The sequence below is a fragment of the Pseudorca crassidens genome, chromosome 15, assembly GCF_039906515.1.
Source record: "Pseudorca crassidens isolate mPseCra1 chromosome 15, mPseCra1.hap1, whole genome shotgun sequence".
NCBI lineage: Eukaryota > Metazoa > Chordata > Mammalia > Artiodactyla > Delphinidae > Pseudorca > Pseudorca crassidens.
In genome coordinates, this window is record NC_090310.1 from 73,284,958 (window position 1) to 73,304,794 (window position 19,837).

Consider the following 19,837-nt stretch of genomic DNA (forward strand, 5'->3'; position numbering starts at 1 on the left):
ACACCAGTGTAGCCGTTGTTGGTGATCACAGTCAAGCATCCTGGCCAGTGCTTTCTCCTCTGTACCTCTAAGAACCTCAGAATACCTCTTACAAGTGAAAGGTTCAGAAACCCTCACCCAAACCTCAGCTTGGAAGAAAGCATGACCGTTTCGGAAACCCAAGGGGAGACAGAGAAGAGACCTGTGGGTCAGACCATGGATTCCGCCTCCAAATACAGAATGAATACTGAGAACACCATCCCCTCTGGCCGGTGACACCTGCCTATTTCTAGGAAACTGTCCAACTGTCAGTGTCCAACTGTCAGTGTCCCTAGGGGACTGAACAGAGATGGAGAGAAAGTAATCAGGAGTAGCTCCTCTCCAGAGGTCCCCACTGCCCATGGAAGTCCTTACCTGACAGTTCAGTGTCTTCATGACCTGGTCCCAGCTCACCTTCTCAGTTTTCCTCCCCAAATCCCCCAAAGCCTACTTTCAAAGCCACCTGCTTCAGAAGCCTACCCAGGCCACCTTCCTTCCTCCAAACTCTCATCACTTCTTCCCACCCATGGCCGCTATCTTGTCTATATATTGTCTATTTTGTCCAACAGCCATCTCTGATCCTTCTCCAAGTCCTCTCACGTAGTCTTAGAAGTTAGTTCAACATCTTTGGGCAGGACCATGGAAGTGTCAACAATAGATTTCAGACAGGGTTTAAGATAGAGCATGGCAGGTAGGGGAGTGAGCGCCAGAAGAGTCCAAGGGTCACGGCTCTTGTCCAGGCACCCTAAATCAGATGAGGTAAACCAGGAATGCACATTGTGGTGAACACACGTGCCCATGCCATGGACAGCCACATAGATGCTCTTGACTATAGGGGACCCATCCCACCTTGATGAAGACCATGGATTCTGTGTCCCAGAGAGAGCAAGTCAAACCTGAGACATCTTTGGGAGCAGCAAAGAATAATGGAAATTGCTTGGGTTTTGGAAACAGACCTGACTCTGAATATCTCTTTAATCTCTCCCCACTTCCCTTTATCTCCACTCCATCCATCTAGAGCAGGGCTGTGCCAATATTCCCTGGTTAACTACAGTAGCATCTGCCCTGGTCTTTGCCTCCCCAGATACCCACTTCAATCCATGCTTCGCTGCCGCCAGAGTCATCTCCTTTGTAAGATGCAGATGTGATCAGGTTATCCCCACGTAAAACTTTGTGACGGCTTCCCAGTACCTTGAGGGAGGATTGTCCCCTAGGAAACATATTCTGAGACTGAGCTTGCATGTGGGTGATTCTGGGGAGAGGGCTCTCAGGGCAAACAGCCGTAAGGAAGGAAGCAGGCTTCAATGAGTGGAAGAAGTCGAACAGCTGCAGCTAAAGCCTCACTGGATCCCGTGGGGATCTCTGGAGCTGGTATGGCCCTCCAGAGTTGTCCAAAATCAAAGCAAGGAGGCTGGGTCTTTGTACGCCTGTATCAACTAGTCCTTAACTGTGGGTTACCCCCAGAGGGAGGTACCTCCTTTTGACAGAGGGCAATGGCCAGCTATGAGCCATCAGCAGCCCAAACTTCCGGCGGCTGGCGAAAAGAGGACCCTGCTCCCGCGGCGTGACTGAGGGTGTCCCACAGCATCTGCTGTAAGGATGAAATTCAAACTCTTCGTTGTGACCCACGAAGCCCTCTTGGCTTGGGCCCTGCCAACCCTCCAGCCTCATGTATCCCACTCTCTCCCCCAGTCTCTGTGCTCCCACCTTTTCTTTTTTTATTTATTTATTTATTTTTTCAGTACGCGGCCCTCTCACTGTTGTGGCCTCTCCCATTGCGGAGCACAGGCTCCGGACGTGCAGGCTCAGCGGCCACGGCTCACGGGCCCAGCCGCTCCGCGGCACATGGGATCTTCCTGGACCGGGGCACGAACCCGCGTCCCCTGCATCGGCAGTCGGACTCTCAACCACTGCGCCACCAGGGAAGCCCCCACATTTTCTTGAACACAGCATGCTCCGTTCCCACCTCCAAGCCTTTGCACTCAATATTCCTTTTGTCTGGCACCATGTGGTCCTCCCATCACCCATCCTTAAGATCTCAGCCTCAAGGCTAAGATCATTTCCTCAAGGAAGCCTTCTCTGATTACCCAACCAGACTAGGCTCACCCATTATCAGCTCATAAACCCTTCTACTTGCCCTTCAAATTATTTATCCCATGTTGTAATTAAATAACTGTCCAATGCTGGTCTCTGCTGTTAGAATGCACGCTCTTGAGGGCAGGGACCCAATGCCTTGCTCACCACAGCATCTCCAGCCCTCAATGTGATGCCCAGAGAAGGCATCCAGCAGATACTGTCAAATGAGTACATGAGTACCTGGCCCTGGTCAAGTTCTTTTTGAGTCTATCTCTGCTCAGCAAAGGAAGCAAAGCAATTTTCCTTGCAGGGTTGCTGTGAGTGTCCTGTGAGTTATCTAGCAGAGACCTCAGACTCTCGATAAATGTTGGCTCCCTTCACTTCGTGGGAAAGGATTGCAGGGTGACCAGTCATCCCCGTTTGCCTGAGATTGAGGGGTTTCCCGAGAAACTTTAATACTTTCAGTACTAAAACCAGGACAGTTCCCAGGCAAACCGGGAGGGTTGGAAACTGGGAGCGTTGGTTGCCCTAAATTTGGGTGGGAAGGAGAGAAGTGCATTTCATATTAGCACATTGTTCCTGGTATGCTGGTAAAACAGCCCTTTGGAAAAACAAACAACCCTGATTCGTGTCGGCCAATTTCCATCATCTAAATATTCCCACCCTGGCCAGTGAAGCTACCAGCGGTCGAACAGCCAGCTTGCAAAATTCCTGAAAACTTAACAATGGGCCGTCATGCACCAGTAGGAGCTGATGCCAGCGCCCCGTAGCTAATACAGACTGTCGCGTTCCTGATATCCACACATGCACAACAGGGTCATAGACAACCTCAACTCGGGGGTAAGTGAGAATATTTCAATCCCAAGAAAGGCACAGCTGGGGTGGACCTTGAAGACCATCTAGTCCAAGGCAACAAGTCATCTGTCACATGGGCTACCACTTCCCCATCCTGTGTCCACAACAGACATTGTTAATCGATCATGATGCTGAATCCTAATAAGGCGGAGCAGTCTCCCCTCACCACCTCTCCGGGCAGCCACAGTCAAGTAGCTGATGTTGCATGTGCGAGAAATCGACTTACCTCCAGGAGTAAGTGTGCTTCAGCCCCTCATTATACAGGGTAGGAAACTTAGGCACAGAGTGGTACAGGGAGCTACCCAAAGCCACACAGCCAGGCAGTAGCTCAGCTGGGACTAAAGAACAGATCACCTGCTTTCCTTGCCCTTTCAATCCTGCTTTGCCTTGAAGAGTTGAATACCCCAGAGTGGGGCAGAATGAAGGGAACTCATTTGGGATCTGAGCCTAGATTCTGGGGGACTCTCCTTAGAGCCCCCAAACTCTCTTTGTACCCTGAAGGCTTCTTAGCATGTCAGCATATAAACGTTTATGTGTTGCGGGGAGAGCACTTCTGAAAAACTTACAAAGTTGCACATGCCCATTGCATAAAATTCAAACAACAGAGGAGTATTTAAAATAAAAAACTCTTGTATTGTCTCCCCAGAGGTAATCACTGTTAACAATTTCAGTCCTTCCAGGACTTTTTCTACTTATTTACAAGCCTGTATATATCACAAGTGAACTAAAAGATTAGCTGCTCCCCACCCTAACACCTTCCCCCCGCAATAAATATTTGTCCAGTGGCTCTTGTTTGCTTAAAATGTCTTAGGTTCCTTTCCATATGAGTATAGGTGGGTCTGTCTCTGTCCTTCCCCCCTCCCCCCGGCTGCGCCGTGCAGCATACTGGAATCTTAGTTCCCCGACCAGGGTTCGAACCCACGCCCCCTGCAGTGGAAGCTCAGAGTCTTAACCACTGGACCACCAGGGAAGTCCCTGTCTCTGTCTTGTTTTTTTTTTTCTCTCTCTCTCTCTTTTTAAACTTTTTTTTTTTTTATTGAGGTGTAGTTCTGCCTCGGTCTTTTTAATAGTTTTCGTACTTCCTGGCATGGTCTTATGAATTAACTGAACAGTCCCTTTGGGTGAGCATATAGATGCTCTTCCGTTTTTCCTGTAACAATCCCAAGGCCTTGCTCTCTGGCTCGCCTGCGAGGTGGTCCCGAAGTCCCTTCCTGTGGCCCCCAAATGCTACCTCCCATCAAAGCCCCACTGTCTCTAGTTTCGCAGGATCACCAACAGGGGATTAATCAGGTGACACTGAGCGGATGCTGACAGTCCTGGGGCCTCGGGGGAAGCATCTTTGCCAGGCCCTGGGTCAGCTCAACAACGCTGAGGGCCTTGGAAGCCAGAAATAATTGAGTGTGGGGGAGGAAAGGGATCAAGGGGAGACGGCCTGGGCTCAGACCCCCCACTGGTTGCTCAGGGCTCCGACCCCCCACTGGTTGCTCAGGGCTCCCTGTCTGTGTGCACGCCCGCCCACAACCCTCACGCCCACGTGCCGTGTTTAACGGGCTTTGCTGACTCTCAGTACACAGCACCGAGCTCCTGACCTTCCCTCTTCAAACCCTCACCCTAGCTGAGCTCAGGGCAACGCCATCCTTTGTGGCTCAGGCCAAAGCCTTGGAAGCTTCCTTGACTCTTCTTTCTCTCACTCCCCCTATGCAATCTATCAGCCCAATCTTTCGGCTCCAGGTTCAAAACAGACCCAGAGTTCGACCACTTCTCCCCACCTCTGCTGATCCAGGTTGAAGGTCCAAACCATCGTCATGTCTCATTGCAATAGACACACTAATTGATCTCCCTGCTTCTACCCTTTCTGCACCACATCCTTGCCTCCAAACCGTCTCTGAACACAGTAGCCAAAGGAAGCCCTCTAAGCAAAGTCAGAGCATGTCACTTTTATAGCCCGCATTTTTCTCAGGGTAAAAGCCAGATACTTACAATGGCCTACCAGGCCCTGCGTGAACTACCCTGTACCACACCTTCCCGGCAGGAGTATTATATAGGGGATGCTGTGTCCTTCTCTGTACATCCCAACAAAGGCCCCTATTTTCTGGTTGTCCTGTCATCAATGATGTGAAATTTGATCACTTTGTTAAGACGGTATTCACAAAGGATTCAAATTTAATTAAAAATAAAAGTAAGAAAAACATTGTGCGTGCCACACAGAGCATTTCCTGCAGGTTGCGGCCCCCCCTCAGGCCTCAGGGTGCGGCCCCCATTCTACACGGTTCAAACAATGGTCAGCTGCACATGCTTGAATACCTCCAGGCACAAGGTGCTCACTACTCGCCTAGGGGGAGAGGCTTCTGGAGTTCCCACTGCCCCTGGATCGCCCTCTCGATTCTGCCAGGCGGGTCCGGGTCAGTCGACTCCCAGTTATGCAGGAGTAAGTAGGGGCCTTGGTCTTGACCAGACCCAAAGCCCACCTACTCTGTGGCTCTGGCTTGGGAAAGGAAAGGAGAGAACAGGGGCGGCCCTCTGGTCTATGGCAGGAAGCAAGTCTGTCTCCCTCACCCCACACCCCGCCCTCAACCAGGGACCTTAGAAAATGAGACTGGACATTCCTCACAAAGGTGTGGCAGCCAGGGCTGGTCCAAGCAACAGCTGCTGAGGACATGAAATTAGCAGGCCCTGGAAGCAAGCCAGCTCGATGAATGCCAAGGGCCTGGCCTTGGACAGGGGTACGTCTGGGGAGATTTGGCCAACTGGACACATGCATCCCAGAAAACAAGGCTGCAGAGAGGACTAGTGACATCCACTTCCCTGTCTCACTGAGGGTCCACTCTGCTCCCCTGGAGTGCCGGATAAATGCTAAGAAGCTGCTGTGACAGCAGCCCAGATGACTATCATGCTGACCCCCTGGCTGTGAACTGGGACATGAGATTTTCAAGATGAGGTTAAATTATGCTGATCCTACATTCGAAATGGAATCATGCCTGACTTGGGTTCCATCTACACTGGCAGGACCCAAGGCAGAACTAAGCAAAGTCTTGGCTTATTTAAGTGCTCCAAAATCAAAAGCTAGGTTTTGTACTGAAATATTCTTCCCCAAACGGAGGCAGGTGTGGTTCAGGCCATCCTGAATTAGTTCGTCCTTTGGACTGTGAAAGAAACACAGAAAAGAGAATATATGTCTCAGCATTTCCTCTGTGCCAGGCATCCTGCTAAGTCCTTTTTATGTATTATCTCATTTCATTGTTTCAATCGCATTTTGAGGGAGATTTTGACATCCCTAATGGAAAAAAGGAAATGGAAGGTGAAAGAGATCACATGATACGCTTATGTTTGTAGACTTAAGAAGTGGTCCCACTGGGATTTGGACCCAGATCTGGCTACTCTAAGCCCCAAGTGTTTAAGTAACACAGGCTTCCTTTAGTCCCATCAGATTCTCTTAGGACTTCTACACTTGAGTTTTAATAGCAATCAAGAAATTCTAAATTAAAAGACATTCTTTTTAAATCTGAAAAACAACCCCCCCAAAAAAAATCCCACCAAAACTAAGAAATTAATTTAGCAAGGTGAAAGGATTGAAAAAGCAGTGAACAATTGGAACAATGAAATTTTAAATGCCATTTATAATATCATAAAAAAGTAAAATACTTGTTAATTTTATCAAAAAAAAAGTGCAAGACATTGAAAACTCTAAAACTTTGCCGAACAAAATTAAAGAAGACCTAAATAAATAGGAATATATACCATGTCCATGATTGGAAGGCTCACCGCTGTTCAGGTGTCCATTCTCTCCAAATTGATGTGTAGATCAAATGCATTTTTTCTGTAATTATTTTACTCATAATCACACAATAAATGAATGGAACGAATGCATCAGTATGAACAATGCAGCACATTTTTAGAAAACTAACTAGGATCCAAGAAAATGGAAAAAAAGAATTTAAAAAGCAACATGACACTTTCCATAGATGGGTCTCTTAAATTCTCTAGTGAAGAGATAATACAGTCACTCCTTTACAAATTGCCTTTGGTTCTTATGCTTATCTTAATTGTGAAGTTGTGCTGAATATACTTCAGCAAACTCCATCAACTGCATTTTTAATCAAATTTCCATCAGGCATTTTTAGTAGAAATTGACAACCTGATTTTATCATCTATATAGAAATGGAAATGATCTAGAATAACCGACACGGTCTTGAACAAGGAGAGCAAAGTTGGAGGATTTACTCTGATTTAAAAACTTGTTTTAAAGCTCCACGAACCAAGGCAGTGTGATATTGGCACAAAGATAGACACATAGATCAATAGAAACGATATTCCTTTGCAGAGCAAATATGTAAAGAAATATGGGGGTTAAGTTGCTTCGTGGAACCCATATCACAGGCCCAGATAATGTGACATCAGGTATTATTCAGGCCTCTAGCCTGGCAAATTCATTTAGCTCCCGTGTTCAGAGTCAATTGGGCTAAAATGAGCTTAAGTCATCAGCTTTGGGAAGGATAAAGAAATCTGTATCCAGAGCATAGAAGGTTGTGTTTTTGACCCAGGTCTCATACTTAAACATAAAAATATCAGTGTTTCAGTATGTAATAATAATAATAAGAGCACTAACCACATGCCTAAAACTGTTCTAAGTATTTTAAGTATTTCAGTGCATCATTTAATTCTCTCAACAAGAGAGAACAATAATTCTATCAATAATATCTCATAAAAGAGAAAAGAGCAAGTACAGCATATAGGAAGAGAAATATTGTTTCATGATGATTTGCTTCAGTTTTATGTTTCTGTGTGTGTGTGCATAGAATTACAGTGGGAAATACATATCTTAAGGTGGGCTGTGGTCATAAAAATTTGAAAGCCGCTAGTGTAGTAGATGAGAGAGTTGTTAAGAAGCCTCAATAATAAATTGGGAGACTGGGATTGACATATACACACTACTATATATAAAAGAGATAACTAATAAGAACCTGCTATAAAGCACAGGGAACTCTACTCTGTATTACAGATTATGTATAGTCTGTAATGGACTATATGGGAAAGGAATCTCTAAAAAAAAGGGTGGATATATGTATATGTATAACTGATTCACTTTGCTGTACACCTAAAACTAACACAACATTATAAATCAACTATACTCCAATAAATATTTTTTTAAAAGACCCACTACTGGGCATATACCCAGAGAAAACCATAATTCAAAAAGACACATGCACCCCAATGTTCATTGCAGCACTGTTTACAATAGCCAGGTCGTGGAAGCAAACTAAATGCCCATCGACAGACGAATGGATAAAGAAGATGTGGTACATATATACAATGGAATATTACTCAGCCATAAAAATGAACGAAATTGGGTCATTTGTAGAGACGTGGATGGACCTAGAGTCTGTCATACAGAGTGAAGTAAGTCAGAAAGAGAAAACCAAACATCATATATTAATGCATATATGTAGAATCTAGAAAAATGGTACAGATGAACCGGTTTGCAGGGCCGAAATAGAGACACAGATGTAGAGAACAAACACGTGGACACCAAGGGGGGGAAAGCCGGGGTGGCAGGGTGGGGTGGTGGTGGGATGAACTGGGAGATTGGGATTGACATGTATACACTAATATGTATAAAATAGATAGCTAGTAAAAATATATATATATAAAATTATGTTAAGGAAAAATAAAAAATAAACCTCACTAATATAATGAACGTATGATTCTTAGCACAGAGCCTGAGAGATAAAGACTAGTAAAGACTCCATAAATGGTAGAGACAGTTATTACTATTGTCACAGAGCCTGATAAAAACTAGTAAACACTCAACAAATGGTCAAGACCATTGCTACTACTGTCACGGCCAGCTTCATGGGCATTTAACCGGTGTAGTCACACAGGACCCTGCTCAGAAGGGTCCTGAACATGGCTTAATGCTCTCTTGTCACCATCTTGAAATTCTTACTGATTTTGAAGAAGGGGCCCACGTTTTCATTTTGCACTGTGTCCCTCAAATTATGTAGCCAGTCCTGATTATTTTGTATAGTTGTCTGTCATTTATTAAAATACTGATTCATCATATGTATAAAATATTTAATTATCACTTACAACGATCAAATGCCATCTCTGCCTCTTATCAGCTAGAGGACCATGAGAGAATACTTACTATCTGTCTCAGTTTCCTCTTCTATAAAAGAGGGGTAACAATAGTACTTCCCCGTAAGGTTACTGTGAAAGTTTAAATAACATAACACATGCCACGTATCAAGATCAGCACCTGGCACACCCTTCCTACTCCGAAAATGTTAACTATTATTATTATTAACTTCATGAAAAAAAGGCAACCTTGGGCTTGGTTTTTCCTACTGCACATTTTGGGGAGGGGATTATTGAACTAGACCCATGGTTCTGGAATTTATCTGAGCACCAGATTACTTGGAGAATCTGATGGCTCTTTGAGGAAATACCTCCCAGAAAAACACAGAGAGTCCACGCACATATGCACACATCTTGCCTGCAGTTTCAGGCCATTTATGGGCCTCTGAGGCCAAGGCTCAGGCCCAGGTCAAGATCCGAGGAAAGCAAAGATCACTAGTTGCCCTTCTAGTCCTGGAGTCTGTGGGTCTCTGGGGAGGAAACTGCCAGGCAGCACGTTACTACTTAAGGACCTGGTGTATGCAGGCTTTGGGCTTTTAAGTCAGCAGCTATTTTTAGCTTTGCTATATATGGCCAGGGGAGGAATGTGGGGCTATAGGCAGGGGAGGGGGTGCCAGGAGGCTGAGGGCAGAGTTTGGGAGGCTGGAGCTCCTTTGCCTTGACCACCTTACCCTTCCCACCAAAGAATTGGAGCTTAACTTCCAGCCAAAGCAACAAGCATGGAGAAGAGAGAAGGTCTGTGGATTTAGGAGTGGCAGGGGCTTCCGTGAAGATGCCAGGTCAAGTCACTTTAGAACAGTGATATTCATACTTTTTTGACCGTGACCTGCAGTAAAAAATATATATGTTTGAATCATGACACAATCATAAACACAATTTTTTGCCCATGATGAATAATTGATTAATCTACCATGAAATCATGAAAATAATAATGTGCGAATTTTCTATATTGTTGAATTTAATTTAAAGGGTCATCTTTTATTCCTGATTAAGTACTTTGTGTGGAGATATTAGTAGACGGTAATCATCAATGTAGAAACACAGACATTTTAATACACACACAATATATATACATATATCCATATATGTATATATATACATATATCTCCAACTGAACAAACATTTCAGGAAACAATACTTTATCTCATTCTCTATGAAACACTTTGATATTTTCTATTCTGTTCTGTTCTATTCTATTCTTTCATTTTTTAAAATGCAGGTCATGACCCAATAAATTGATTTTGCCAATGAGTCAACATCTCCAGTTTGGGTTTGGAGCAGGCAGACACCTGTAACATTGGACTGCAAGGTAAGGTAGGGAGTGGAGGAAAGGGGACATATTATCGCTTAGCTCAGTACTTCTCAAAACTGGGGATAAGATGAAGGTTTCAGCTTGATATCCGCTGGATGGCAAGCTTTGGACCTCAGAGTCTTTGTACACTGTTCTCTCCACCTGGAGCACGCGTCCTCCACCCTTGTCACCTGGTTCACTCTGGTACTTCAGAGCTCCACTTGTCACTTATTCCAGGAAGCCTCCCTGATTGCCTCAGTCTGGTTAGCTGCCTGCTTCTTGCTCCCTTAGTCCCTGGCACATCCCTGCTTGGCACCCAACACAATTTTTTCTTAGATTCTCTGGAAGGCAGGAACCTTTCCCATCCTGTTCATTTCTACACCCTCCTCACCAGCCGCCCACCACCCACCCAGTGTAGCGTAGCACTGGCTTCCTAATAATCACTCAGTAAATATTTATTGAATGAACTGATGATAATTAATAGTAATAATGGCAACTACACATTTATCGCATGAGAAATCTTAGGAGAGATCAGTATAAATCCATTTTAGGGATGAGGAAACTAAAGCTCCAAGAGATCAAATAATATGATGGGGGAGGGGAATAATCCAGCGTTGCCTGACTACCAATGGTACCTAATTACAGGATCTTATTTGTCCACATTCCCCTCAACACTGTCCAGGATGGGGCAAAGGGCAGGTCCTTAACAACCCCTGGGAGACCTGATGACAGGTTGATTAAAGAGATTTTCCGAAGCAGTGGCCACATCTAATTTTGGAGGGTTGCACTCGTAGGAGAGGATCTATGAGGTTTCCAGGCCCCCTGGATGTGGGGCTGTCTCATTCGGGAGGAGAGTCTGGGCTTCTGACAAACCAGGGAGGCAGGCCTTCCAATGACACACCTTTCTAGGCTCCTGGACACACTTAGGCTAAAACCCAAGGCCCTGCAAGTGTGTGTTACCTGGCCCATGCCTGCCACTCCAGCGGCAGCCCCATCAGCCCGGCCTGTTCCGCTCAGTCACGCGGATCCCGCCGCTCCGGTGTTCTTGCTGTCCTCACCCATGCCGAGCCCAGTCCTGCCTCAGAGCCTTTGCAGTCGCCATTCCCTCTGCCTGGGATCTTCCCTCCCTCTCTAGTCCTCTCCACCCTACTTCTCAGGAACTCCCCATCCAAAAACATCACCCTCTTCCTTCTCTGCTATTTTTTCATAACACTAGTAACTTCTGGAAATTGCATATATGTTTGTTTTCCGGTTTATTTCTGTCTTCTTCACCAGACAGGGAAGTCCCTGAGGACTATGTTTGCTCACTGCCTTGGCCCCTAGGACTCACTGTGGGAGGGCGCCTGACACATAGTTGGTGATCCATGAATGAATGAATGGGTTTCCCCCGTTTTAGACATCTTGGGACATCGGCCTCTAGTTTCCCAGAAATGTGTGTCCCTGCGACTCACATCCAGGCCCGCAACACACACAAACCGTGGTTTGGGGAGGGGAAAGAAGGAACTTTCAGCACGTGCGTACTTGCACCATTTTGCATGGATAACTGATGTCCAGCAAGCATGCAAGGATTATCTCCATCTGGTAATTGGAGAATCTGAAGCTTGCTCTCTGCTTGTCCCCAGTGTGTAGTGTAGTGTCCGGCATAAACATCTGGTGAACTTAATTGCACTGAATTGCAGAGGTTCCGCAAACTGCTCAAGGTCACCAAATTAGGAAATGTGGAGCCAGATTTTGTTCAATTCCAGCCAGGGTTGCGTGGCCGCCATAGTGCCATAGAAACTCCAGGGACACAACCTGTTAACATCCAGAGGCATTCGAGGGTGGGCCCTCAGACATTCACCAGTTGGGAGCCCAGTCAGGAGCCCATCCTGCACCTGAGGCCATTCTCTATCTGCTTCTCAAACATAATTTTCCCATCAAGGTTCAGTTCAGATGTCACCTCCTCGAAAGCATCCCCTGATCTCCTCAAATCTAACTTCTCTTTTCTGCCTCAGCACTCTGTGAATACTTGTGTATAATTGTTTGTCCACAAGCCTATCTTTGAACCCATGGGATGTATCTTGTTCCTCTTTATATCGAACCCTTTTTACAGTGCCTGGTGAATAGGTGGTACTACAGGAATATGCACTGAATGAAAGGATGCTTGGATGGATGGGTGGATGGATGGATGGATGGATGGATGGATGGACAAATGGGTGGATGAATGAATGACTGGAAGAACAGATAAATGGATGGATGGATGGATAACTGGGTGGATGGAAGGATGAATGGATATGTGGACGGATGAATGGGTGGATGGATGGATGGATAGATAGATGAATGGTTGGAAGAACAGATAAATGGGTGGATGGATGGATGAATGGATGAGTGGGTGGATAGATGGATGAATGGGTATGTGGGTGGATGGGTGAGTGGGTGGGGGGATGGATGGATGAATGAATGAATGAATACTTCATGATCTATTGATTGAAAATAATTTTCATGGCAAAGTTGACATTAGACACCAATTCTTCTGGAGCATATTCCACACCTGATGGTACACCCAGCATGCAACAGTAGCAGTAGTGTCTTACTGAACGTGTATTTCTATGGCAGGCCTTGCATTAGAAGCACTTCTGCCAATCCTCTCAATAGCTCCGTTATTGACCCCACTTTACTAACAAGGAAATAGATGCAGACAGAGGCGGAGCCGCTTGCCCGAAGCCACACAGCAGATAACGTCCTGGCACCTCTGATCTGGTGCTGTACTGACCCTGGATCTTCCCACCCACCACCCATCTTCCTCACCCTGCCTGGCCCCTCCCCCAGGTCCGCAGGCCCCAGGCTGGGCTCACCTCCGTCTGCATAGGTCTCCGTGCCGTAGCCGTCCTGCAGGCCATTGTTCCAAGTGCCCTCATACTTGGCACCGCTGCTGCTGCTCTGCCGGGTTCCGTAGCGTCCCTTGAAGCCGTGCGTCCACTCGCCCTTGTACAGCCAGCGTCCCTTGGTCTCTATGCCCAGCCCATGCCGTTTGCCCTGGCTCCAGTATCCCTCGAAGGTGTTTCCGCTGGGCCAGGTATACACACCCGCCACTTCAAAGCCAAAGTTCCAGGAGCCCGAGTATTCGCCCTGGCCCTTGGGGCCCGTGCACAGTCCGTGCCCGTGGGCCTTTCCCCCCTCCCAGCCCCCGCAGTACGCCCCGCCATCATCAAAGTCAAAGCGGCCCCCGCTCATCTCATCGTAGCCCCTGACCACCTCACCGTCCTCCAGCTTCGGGGGAGAGGGCAATGCGGGGGGGGGCAACGACTCTCTCCAAGCAGCTCAGGGCCGCCCCCGCCCCGACTCACTGCGCCCCTGGAGGGGGTAAGCAAGATGCCACCCGAGGCTGAAGGAACCCAGGAGCCAAGTCAGCACTGGGTCGGCTGGTCAGTGCCATGCCTGGGAGGCCCCCACTCACTCAGCCAGAGGAAGGCTGCCAGCTGGGAAGGAAGTGGGAAGGAGAGGTTCAAAGTGTCCACGGAGTGTCCCAAACCTGGCTTCCATGGAGTCAAAGGAAAAACGGTGTGATCCCTTTAAGAAGTGCAGTGAAAGGGGTGGGGTGGAGGGGTCCCCAGTCCGTTTTCAAAGAGGAGAAATTCCCCCTCGGTGACAACCCCCAGCCCGAGGCTGAATTCCTGCAGCCGGCTGGCCCCCTTCTCCTCCACCCCCGGTGGGTGTGCAGGGCTGTGATTCTCCCACCCCTGCCCCGCCCCTCTCCAATCCTGCCCTCCTCCTGGGATGGAAAGGTCAGTGTTGCCCTAACAAGGCCATTGGAGCTCAGAAGCTGCTCCCAAAATAACCCCCTGGCCCGCCCAGCCTCCTTCAAAGTGGGAGGGGTATTTCAAACTGGGCTAGCGCTCCAGACTCAGGGAGTGGTTGGAGGGATGAGGACGGGAAGCTGAGAACTAAGCGTGGGCAGCTGGGGAGCTTTGGTGGCTTTTCCTCTCTTGGGTAAGAGCTCCCTTCCACCTTCCTGGTCCCCTGAGTCTGCAGGCAGGGAGAGGAGAGGAAGACCGGCAGAACACCCGGTCCCGGAGCACTTAGAATCCCCCAGAGCATAGAAGTTAGCATATCTCAGCCCCAGCACCACTCACATGCCCCCGCAGGACCTGGGGCTGTTCTAGCACCACTGCCAACCCCATAAAGGAATCTGGTGACCTAAAGAGAAAGGAACAGGGCGTGGGTTCACGTATGCTTTTGAGAGTGGAGGAGAGAACTCAGGAAGAGAGGTGAGGTTCTGGAGACAAGAGTTGGGAAGATAAAGCGAGTCTGAGTCTAGTACAACCCCAAATTCCCTCCCTTCCCCCCAACCCTGGGAAAACCCTGGAAAGAACACAGTGCAAGAAGCATGGGCCACGGATCACTCCCTTTCTCTCTTCTGACGGGCAGGGAGACTGCCCTCCTCTCTCTAGTTCTGAGACAGTGTTTCTGGTTGTATTGGAATGAGGTCGTCTCAGAAATACTCAAGGATTGTGATTCTTTTTTTTTTTAATTCCCTTTCCAAGCTCTCTTTTGCTGTGCTGTCCTAAGAGCCTGGGAGGCCAGACTTCAGAAAGCTCTTGGGGCAGGGTCAAGAGCAAAGGGACTGACCAGCACTCAGGTTCCCACCAAAATCCAGTGAAAGGGACAAATAAATCTCCAAGACGAGAGGCAGTGGCCAAGGCTAGAGACTGAAAATTCCAACTGAGCCCAGGGTTACCAGGAACACGGAGTAATTCTGGAAAAGGTAGGAGCCACCAAGCACAGGAAGCTGTGTGTGTGTGAGATGGGGGAGGAGGAGGATAGAAATCACCAAAAAAGCAAGCACAGAAGTGACCTGAGAACATTCAACTATTATTATCTGACTTCAGACTAATCCGTCATACTCCAAATCCCATGATGACTTAGGCCACTTAAAGTCACTGTAGAAGATGTGTTCTTGTCTAAGGAATGGATAGAAAAGCCTCTCTCCCTTCACCCCAGCTGATCCTGGTTCTTACCACTTGGTTCCTTCCTCGTTCACAACCCTGTCTTAAAGAGCCCTTCTCTGCCCACATTTCACCCCCAGGTAGAAACACCCAGCCTCAGAGCTCTCTACTGCTGGTTCTTTGCCAAGCTGACATGCAGCAAAAAGCAGTAGATAAAGACTGTATCATCTGGGTTTTGACTCACTCCTCCCGCGGGTTGACCGACAGCCTGCTTGCACAGTTCACAGCTGAGAGCACCTCAGTGCTGCCCCTAGAGAGTTCTGCTGTTGCCACTTCTGCTGGGTCTTTGGAAAATCACACGTTTCTTTCCAGCTCTGCTCTCCAGGGGAGAGGAAAGAGCATCTCAAACTGGAAGCCAGAGGGAGTTCAATACCCTTTGTAGTTCAATGCCAGCCAAATCACCAAAATCCTGTTCTAAGGCTGGTGGCTACTGTGTTCTAGGGAGCTGTTCAGCCTGCATAAGTGTAGCCACCGTACAGCTCCCTACGGTGGTTCCCTACCAAGGGTGGGTACATGTAAGAATCACCTGTAGAACTTAAAAACATGAACAGAGTCCCACCCCATCTCCAACCTACTGAGTTAGATTGTCCTAGGAGAAGGCTTGGGCACTTGCATTCTTTTTAAAAGCTCCTCAGATGAATCTGACTCTCATCCCTGGTTAAGAACCACTGTGGGGGGAATGGGGGGTGAGGATGAATTGGGAGATTGGGATTGACATATATACACTAATATGTAAAAAATAGATAACTAAAAAGAACCTGCTTATAAAAATAAATAAATAAAATTTAAAAAAAAAAACCCACACACAAATGGGGAGGGGTTTAAAAGTCATCTTGTCCAATCCCTATCAATATATCCAGGAGATTTTTCACAGAACTAGAGCAAATAATCCTAACATTTATGTGGAACTGCAAAGGAGCCCGAATTGCCATAGCAATCCTGAGGAAAAAGAACAAAGCTGGAAATAGAACCCGCCCAGATTTCAGACTATACTACAAAGCTACGGTGATCAAAACAGTGTGGTACTGGCACAAAAACAGACACATAGATCAATGCAACAGAATAGAGAGCCCAGAAATAAACCTACGTACCTATGATTGATTAATCTATGACCAAAGAGGCAAGAATACACAATGGAGAAAAGACAGTCTATTCAACAAGTAATGCTGGGAAAACTGGACAGACACACATAAAAAAAAAAAAAGAACCACTGTATGTTTTCAAATTAAAAAACAGTTTCTTAATGATGTACAAATTCATGCATCCACTTACTTACCATCGGCTGTGTCAGGTAGATAGTTGTGGAGTTAGATTTGTGTTCAGATCCCAGTTCTGCCCCTCACAAGCTGTGTGACCTTGGACAAATTGTTAATTTCTCTAAGCCACAAATTCTTCATCTGTAAAAGTACCTATCTCAAAGGATTCTTGGTATGAAGGATAATAGTATCTACCTTATATGGCTGGGTATTATGTGAGTTAATGCTGTAAAAAGGCTTATAACAGACTAAACACCTAATATCAATATTAGGTATCAATATCAAATATCAATATTATCCTCACATGACAAGTTGCTTTTCAAACTATCATGATTAATAAAATAGTCACCAAAGAGGGAAGAATCACCCCCTAAATATTAAGTATATTGACACTGAAGCACTCCTTACTCTTCCCAGTACATGTTTACTCAACGTTACCCTGTGGTTTTTCCTTTTTTAAACTGATAAACTGTGTTATTGGTAAAGGGACACTTTGATTTCTTAAAAGTTTAAGTAAATTCTTTGCCAAATTTGGTACTGGCCTTACGTGACCAGCCATCCCTTTTTTGCATCTCCCTTTAAACCAGTGAGTTTCAAGGAAAGGGAGACCCCTTGTGGCCACATGTGCATTACAACAGATTTTTCTTAGGAATACCAAGTTCTTTCAAACCAAAGAGAATGGTCTTGGGATGAATTTTAAACTGTTTTTATAGGTAGCTATCCCATTCTCTCTTTTTCACAGGGTTTTTCTCACTCCATGGTTCTGTTCTTTGGTCGGAGGGGGCAGTCACTTGCTTCCTCTATTTCTTTCTCAACTTCTCAAGCATGGCTTCTTCCTAGGGAAGGTGGAGAGGAGAGAACTGAAAATGCAGAACAGAGAAGAAATGCACACAGGTATCCGCTTGAGTTTCTTCTCAGCCATCAAAGACTTAGCTGAAGAAGGCTCACCTCCCAGACAAGTTACCTGGCTGGGTTATGTGCCTTCCCACATACTGGCTCCTCCCTCAAACTATGAGCTGTTTGAAGCAAAGATTACCTTGATTCCAAAAAAAAAAAAGTGCATGAACACCTCCTAAGTGCCTGCCTGGCACTCTGGCTCCTCTTTGCGTGCGTGGCACCCGCACATACTGGGTGTCCTCATCTTCCCTTCCGCGCATTATTTGGCAACTGACCACTCCCTTCTTGAGATGCTTTTTCATTCGACTTCTAGGGCTCGTCTCTTGGTTCTGCTCCTGCCTCACTGGCTGCTACCACTCAAGTCTTCTGCTGGTTCCTCCTCATTCCCCTGATCTCTATACCTTGGAAATGGCCCAGAGTTTGGTCCTCTGACTGATTATCATTTACTTCCTAGGTGATCTCCTTCAGTTGCAGAGCTTTCATTAACAGCCACATTCTGATGGCTCCTAACTTTGTATCTCCACCCTGTACCTCTCTCGATCTTCAGTCACATAACCAACCTCCAACTCAGCATCTCTACATGATATCTCATAAGCATCTCAGACTTGAGAAGATCAAAATCAAACTCCCAAGGTCTCCTCCCAGATCTGCCCCTCCAGCCAACTCCCAGGGTATGAAAACCTTTGGAGTCATCCTTAATACCAACGCTTCTCTCACACCTTATATCCATCATCTCTACCTTCAAAATAATCCCGGGATACGTCTTTTCTCCCGCACTGCCAAGCGTCCGAGCCACTAGAAAGCACTGCCTACTGCAGGAGCCTCCTGACGGCCTCCTTCTCTTCCTTCTCCTGGTTTCCCTCTTAGTCTACAGAGCAGCCAGTGCTCTTTCTAAAAGACAAGTCTGATATGCCTCTCCTCTCCTCCAAACCCCCTCAAAAGCTCCCTATCTCTTTAGGAGTCAAAGCCTTTAGAATGGCCTCTGAGGGCCTCCACGATCTGCCCCTAACTCACACTTCTGGACCTCGCCTGCTTCAGGCCACAGATATCCTTGCTGTCCTCTGCCAGGAATGCTCTTCCCCCAAACATCCACATGGCTCACTCCCTCACTTTCTTCTGGTCTCTGCTCAAATGTCACCTCACAGAAGCTTCTCTGATCACCCCAATTAAAATGGCAACACCCCCCTCCCCCCCCACCCCAGCCCTTACTCTCTCCTAATCCTTCTCTCTCCGTTAACATTTTCTGCACTGAGGACATGATGCTGTTCTAGTCCCAGCACCTAGTATAGTGTGCCTGGTGTGTTGTCAGCACTCGATAAATATTTGTTGAATGAATGTTCAATAAACAGTTATTAAGTAAAGGGACATGTCAGGATGCCACCTTCCAAAACATCAGAGTAAAAATTCCTCAAGCCACGATCTGAATCCATTTTTCAGGATGCATTTGACAAACACTGGTCCCATAAGTTGCACTCACAAAAGGTCAAATGTTCTAATCAGGGACACATTAAAGCTGGCCCATCTGGGTGTGAGCAGAGTAACTGAGGGCTTCAAGATTCATGTTTTGAGGAAGATTTTGACTGAGATGTAAATGCTTACAACTCCTTCCTGCAAATCTGGAATGCCTAAGCTTTCATCCAAGTTTGGATTTCTTCAACAGGTTACTCGGCCATTGGAACTTGGTACTTTTCAATCCTGACACCCCTCCTAACAACCTTGTATAAAAGGAATGTGCATGATTCATCATTCTCTGGTGACTGTTCTGTTAATATACAGAATTAAGTAAATAACCAGATCACTGGTTTGATAAGTAAACTAAAAAGGACTTAAGAGACTTAGGAACAATTTTCATTCAAGTAACATGTTCAGCCCAATTTGCTCCACTTCTCTCTAGTAAAAAAGGTGAAGCAAAACACTAGTTGTGGAGGTCAGGGCTGGGGAGGTAGGTAGTTTTACAACCAGAAGCTCTAATAGCCTAGGATCAGTGGTTCTCAAAGAGTGGTCCGGGAATCCACTCCACCAGGCTATCTGTGCAGTCAAAACTATTTTCATAATATTAACACAGCATTTGTCTTTTTCATGCTCATTCGCTCACAAGTGTAGAGTTTTCCAGAAGTCATACGACATGGGATGTCACAAGAGATTGCAGAAGCAAATATGAGAATATAGCTGTTTTCCATTAAGCCCAACATTAAAGAGATTTGCAAAAACATAAAACACTGTCACTCTTCTTACTAAATATTTGTTTTGGAAAAGTTGTTTTCCGATTAAAAATATTATTTATATTAACTTAAATGGATTTGTGGATTCTTCATTATTTTTAA

General features: G+C 46.3%; 1 protein-coding gene across 3 annotated transcripts in view; it reads right to left on the reverse strand.

The window, feature by feature from the left end:
- JPH2 (junctophilin 2) overlaps positions 1 to 14,654 on the reverse strand; it is a 61,210-nt gene extending 46,556 nt beyond the window's left edge. The window contains exons 1-2 of one of the 3 annotated variants that reach the window (XM_067708200.1): positions 13,210 to 14,654; positions 1,956 to 6,092 (exon numbers count right to left, since the gene is read on the reverse strand). In XM_067708200.1, coding sequence (XP_067564301.1) covers positions 6,076 to 6,092; positions 13,210 to 13,588 — 396 coding nt within the window. In that variant the 5' untranslated portion in view covers positions 13,589 to 14,654 and the 3' untranslated portion in view covers positions 1,956 to 6,075. Of the gene's footprint in view, positions 1 to 1,955; positions 6,093 to 13,209 lie in introns of those variants that run through there. The other 2 variants (XM_067708198.1, XM_067708199.1) reach the window with 2 other exon arrangements.
- Positions 14,655 to 19,837: the final 5,183 nt, after the last annotated feature.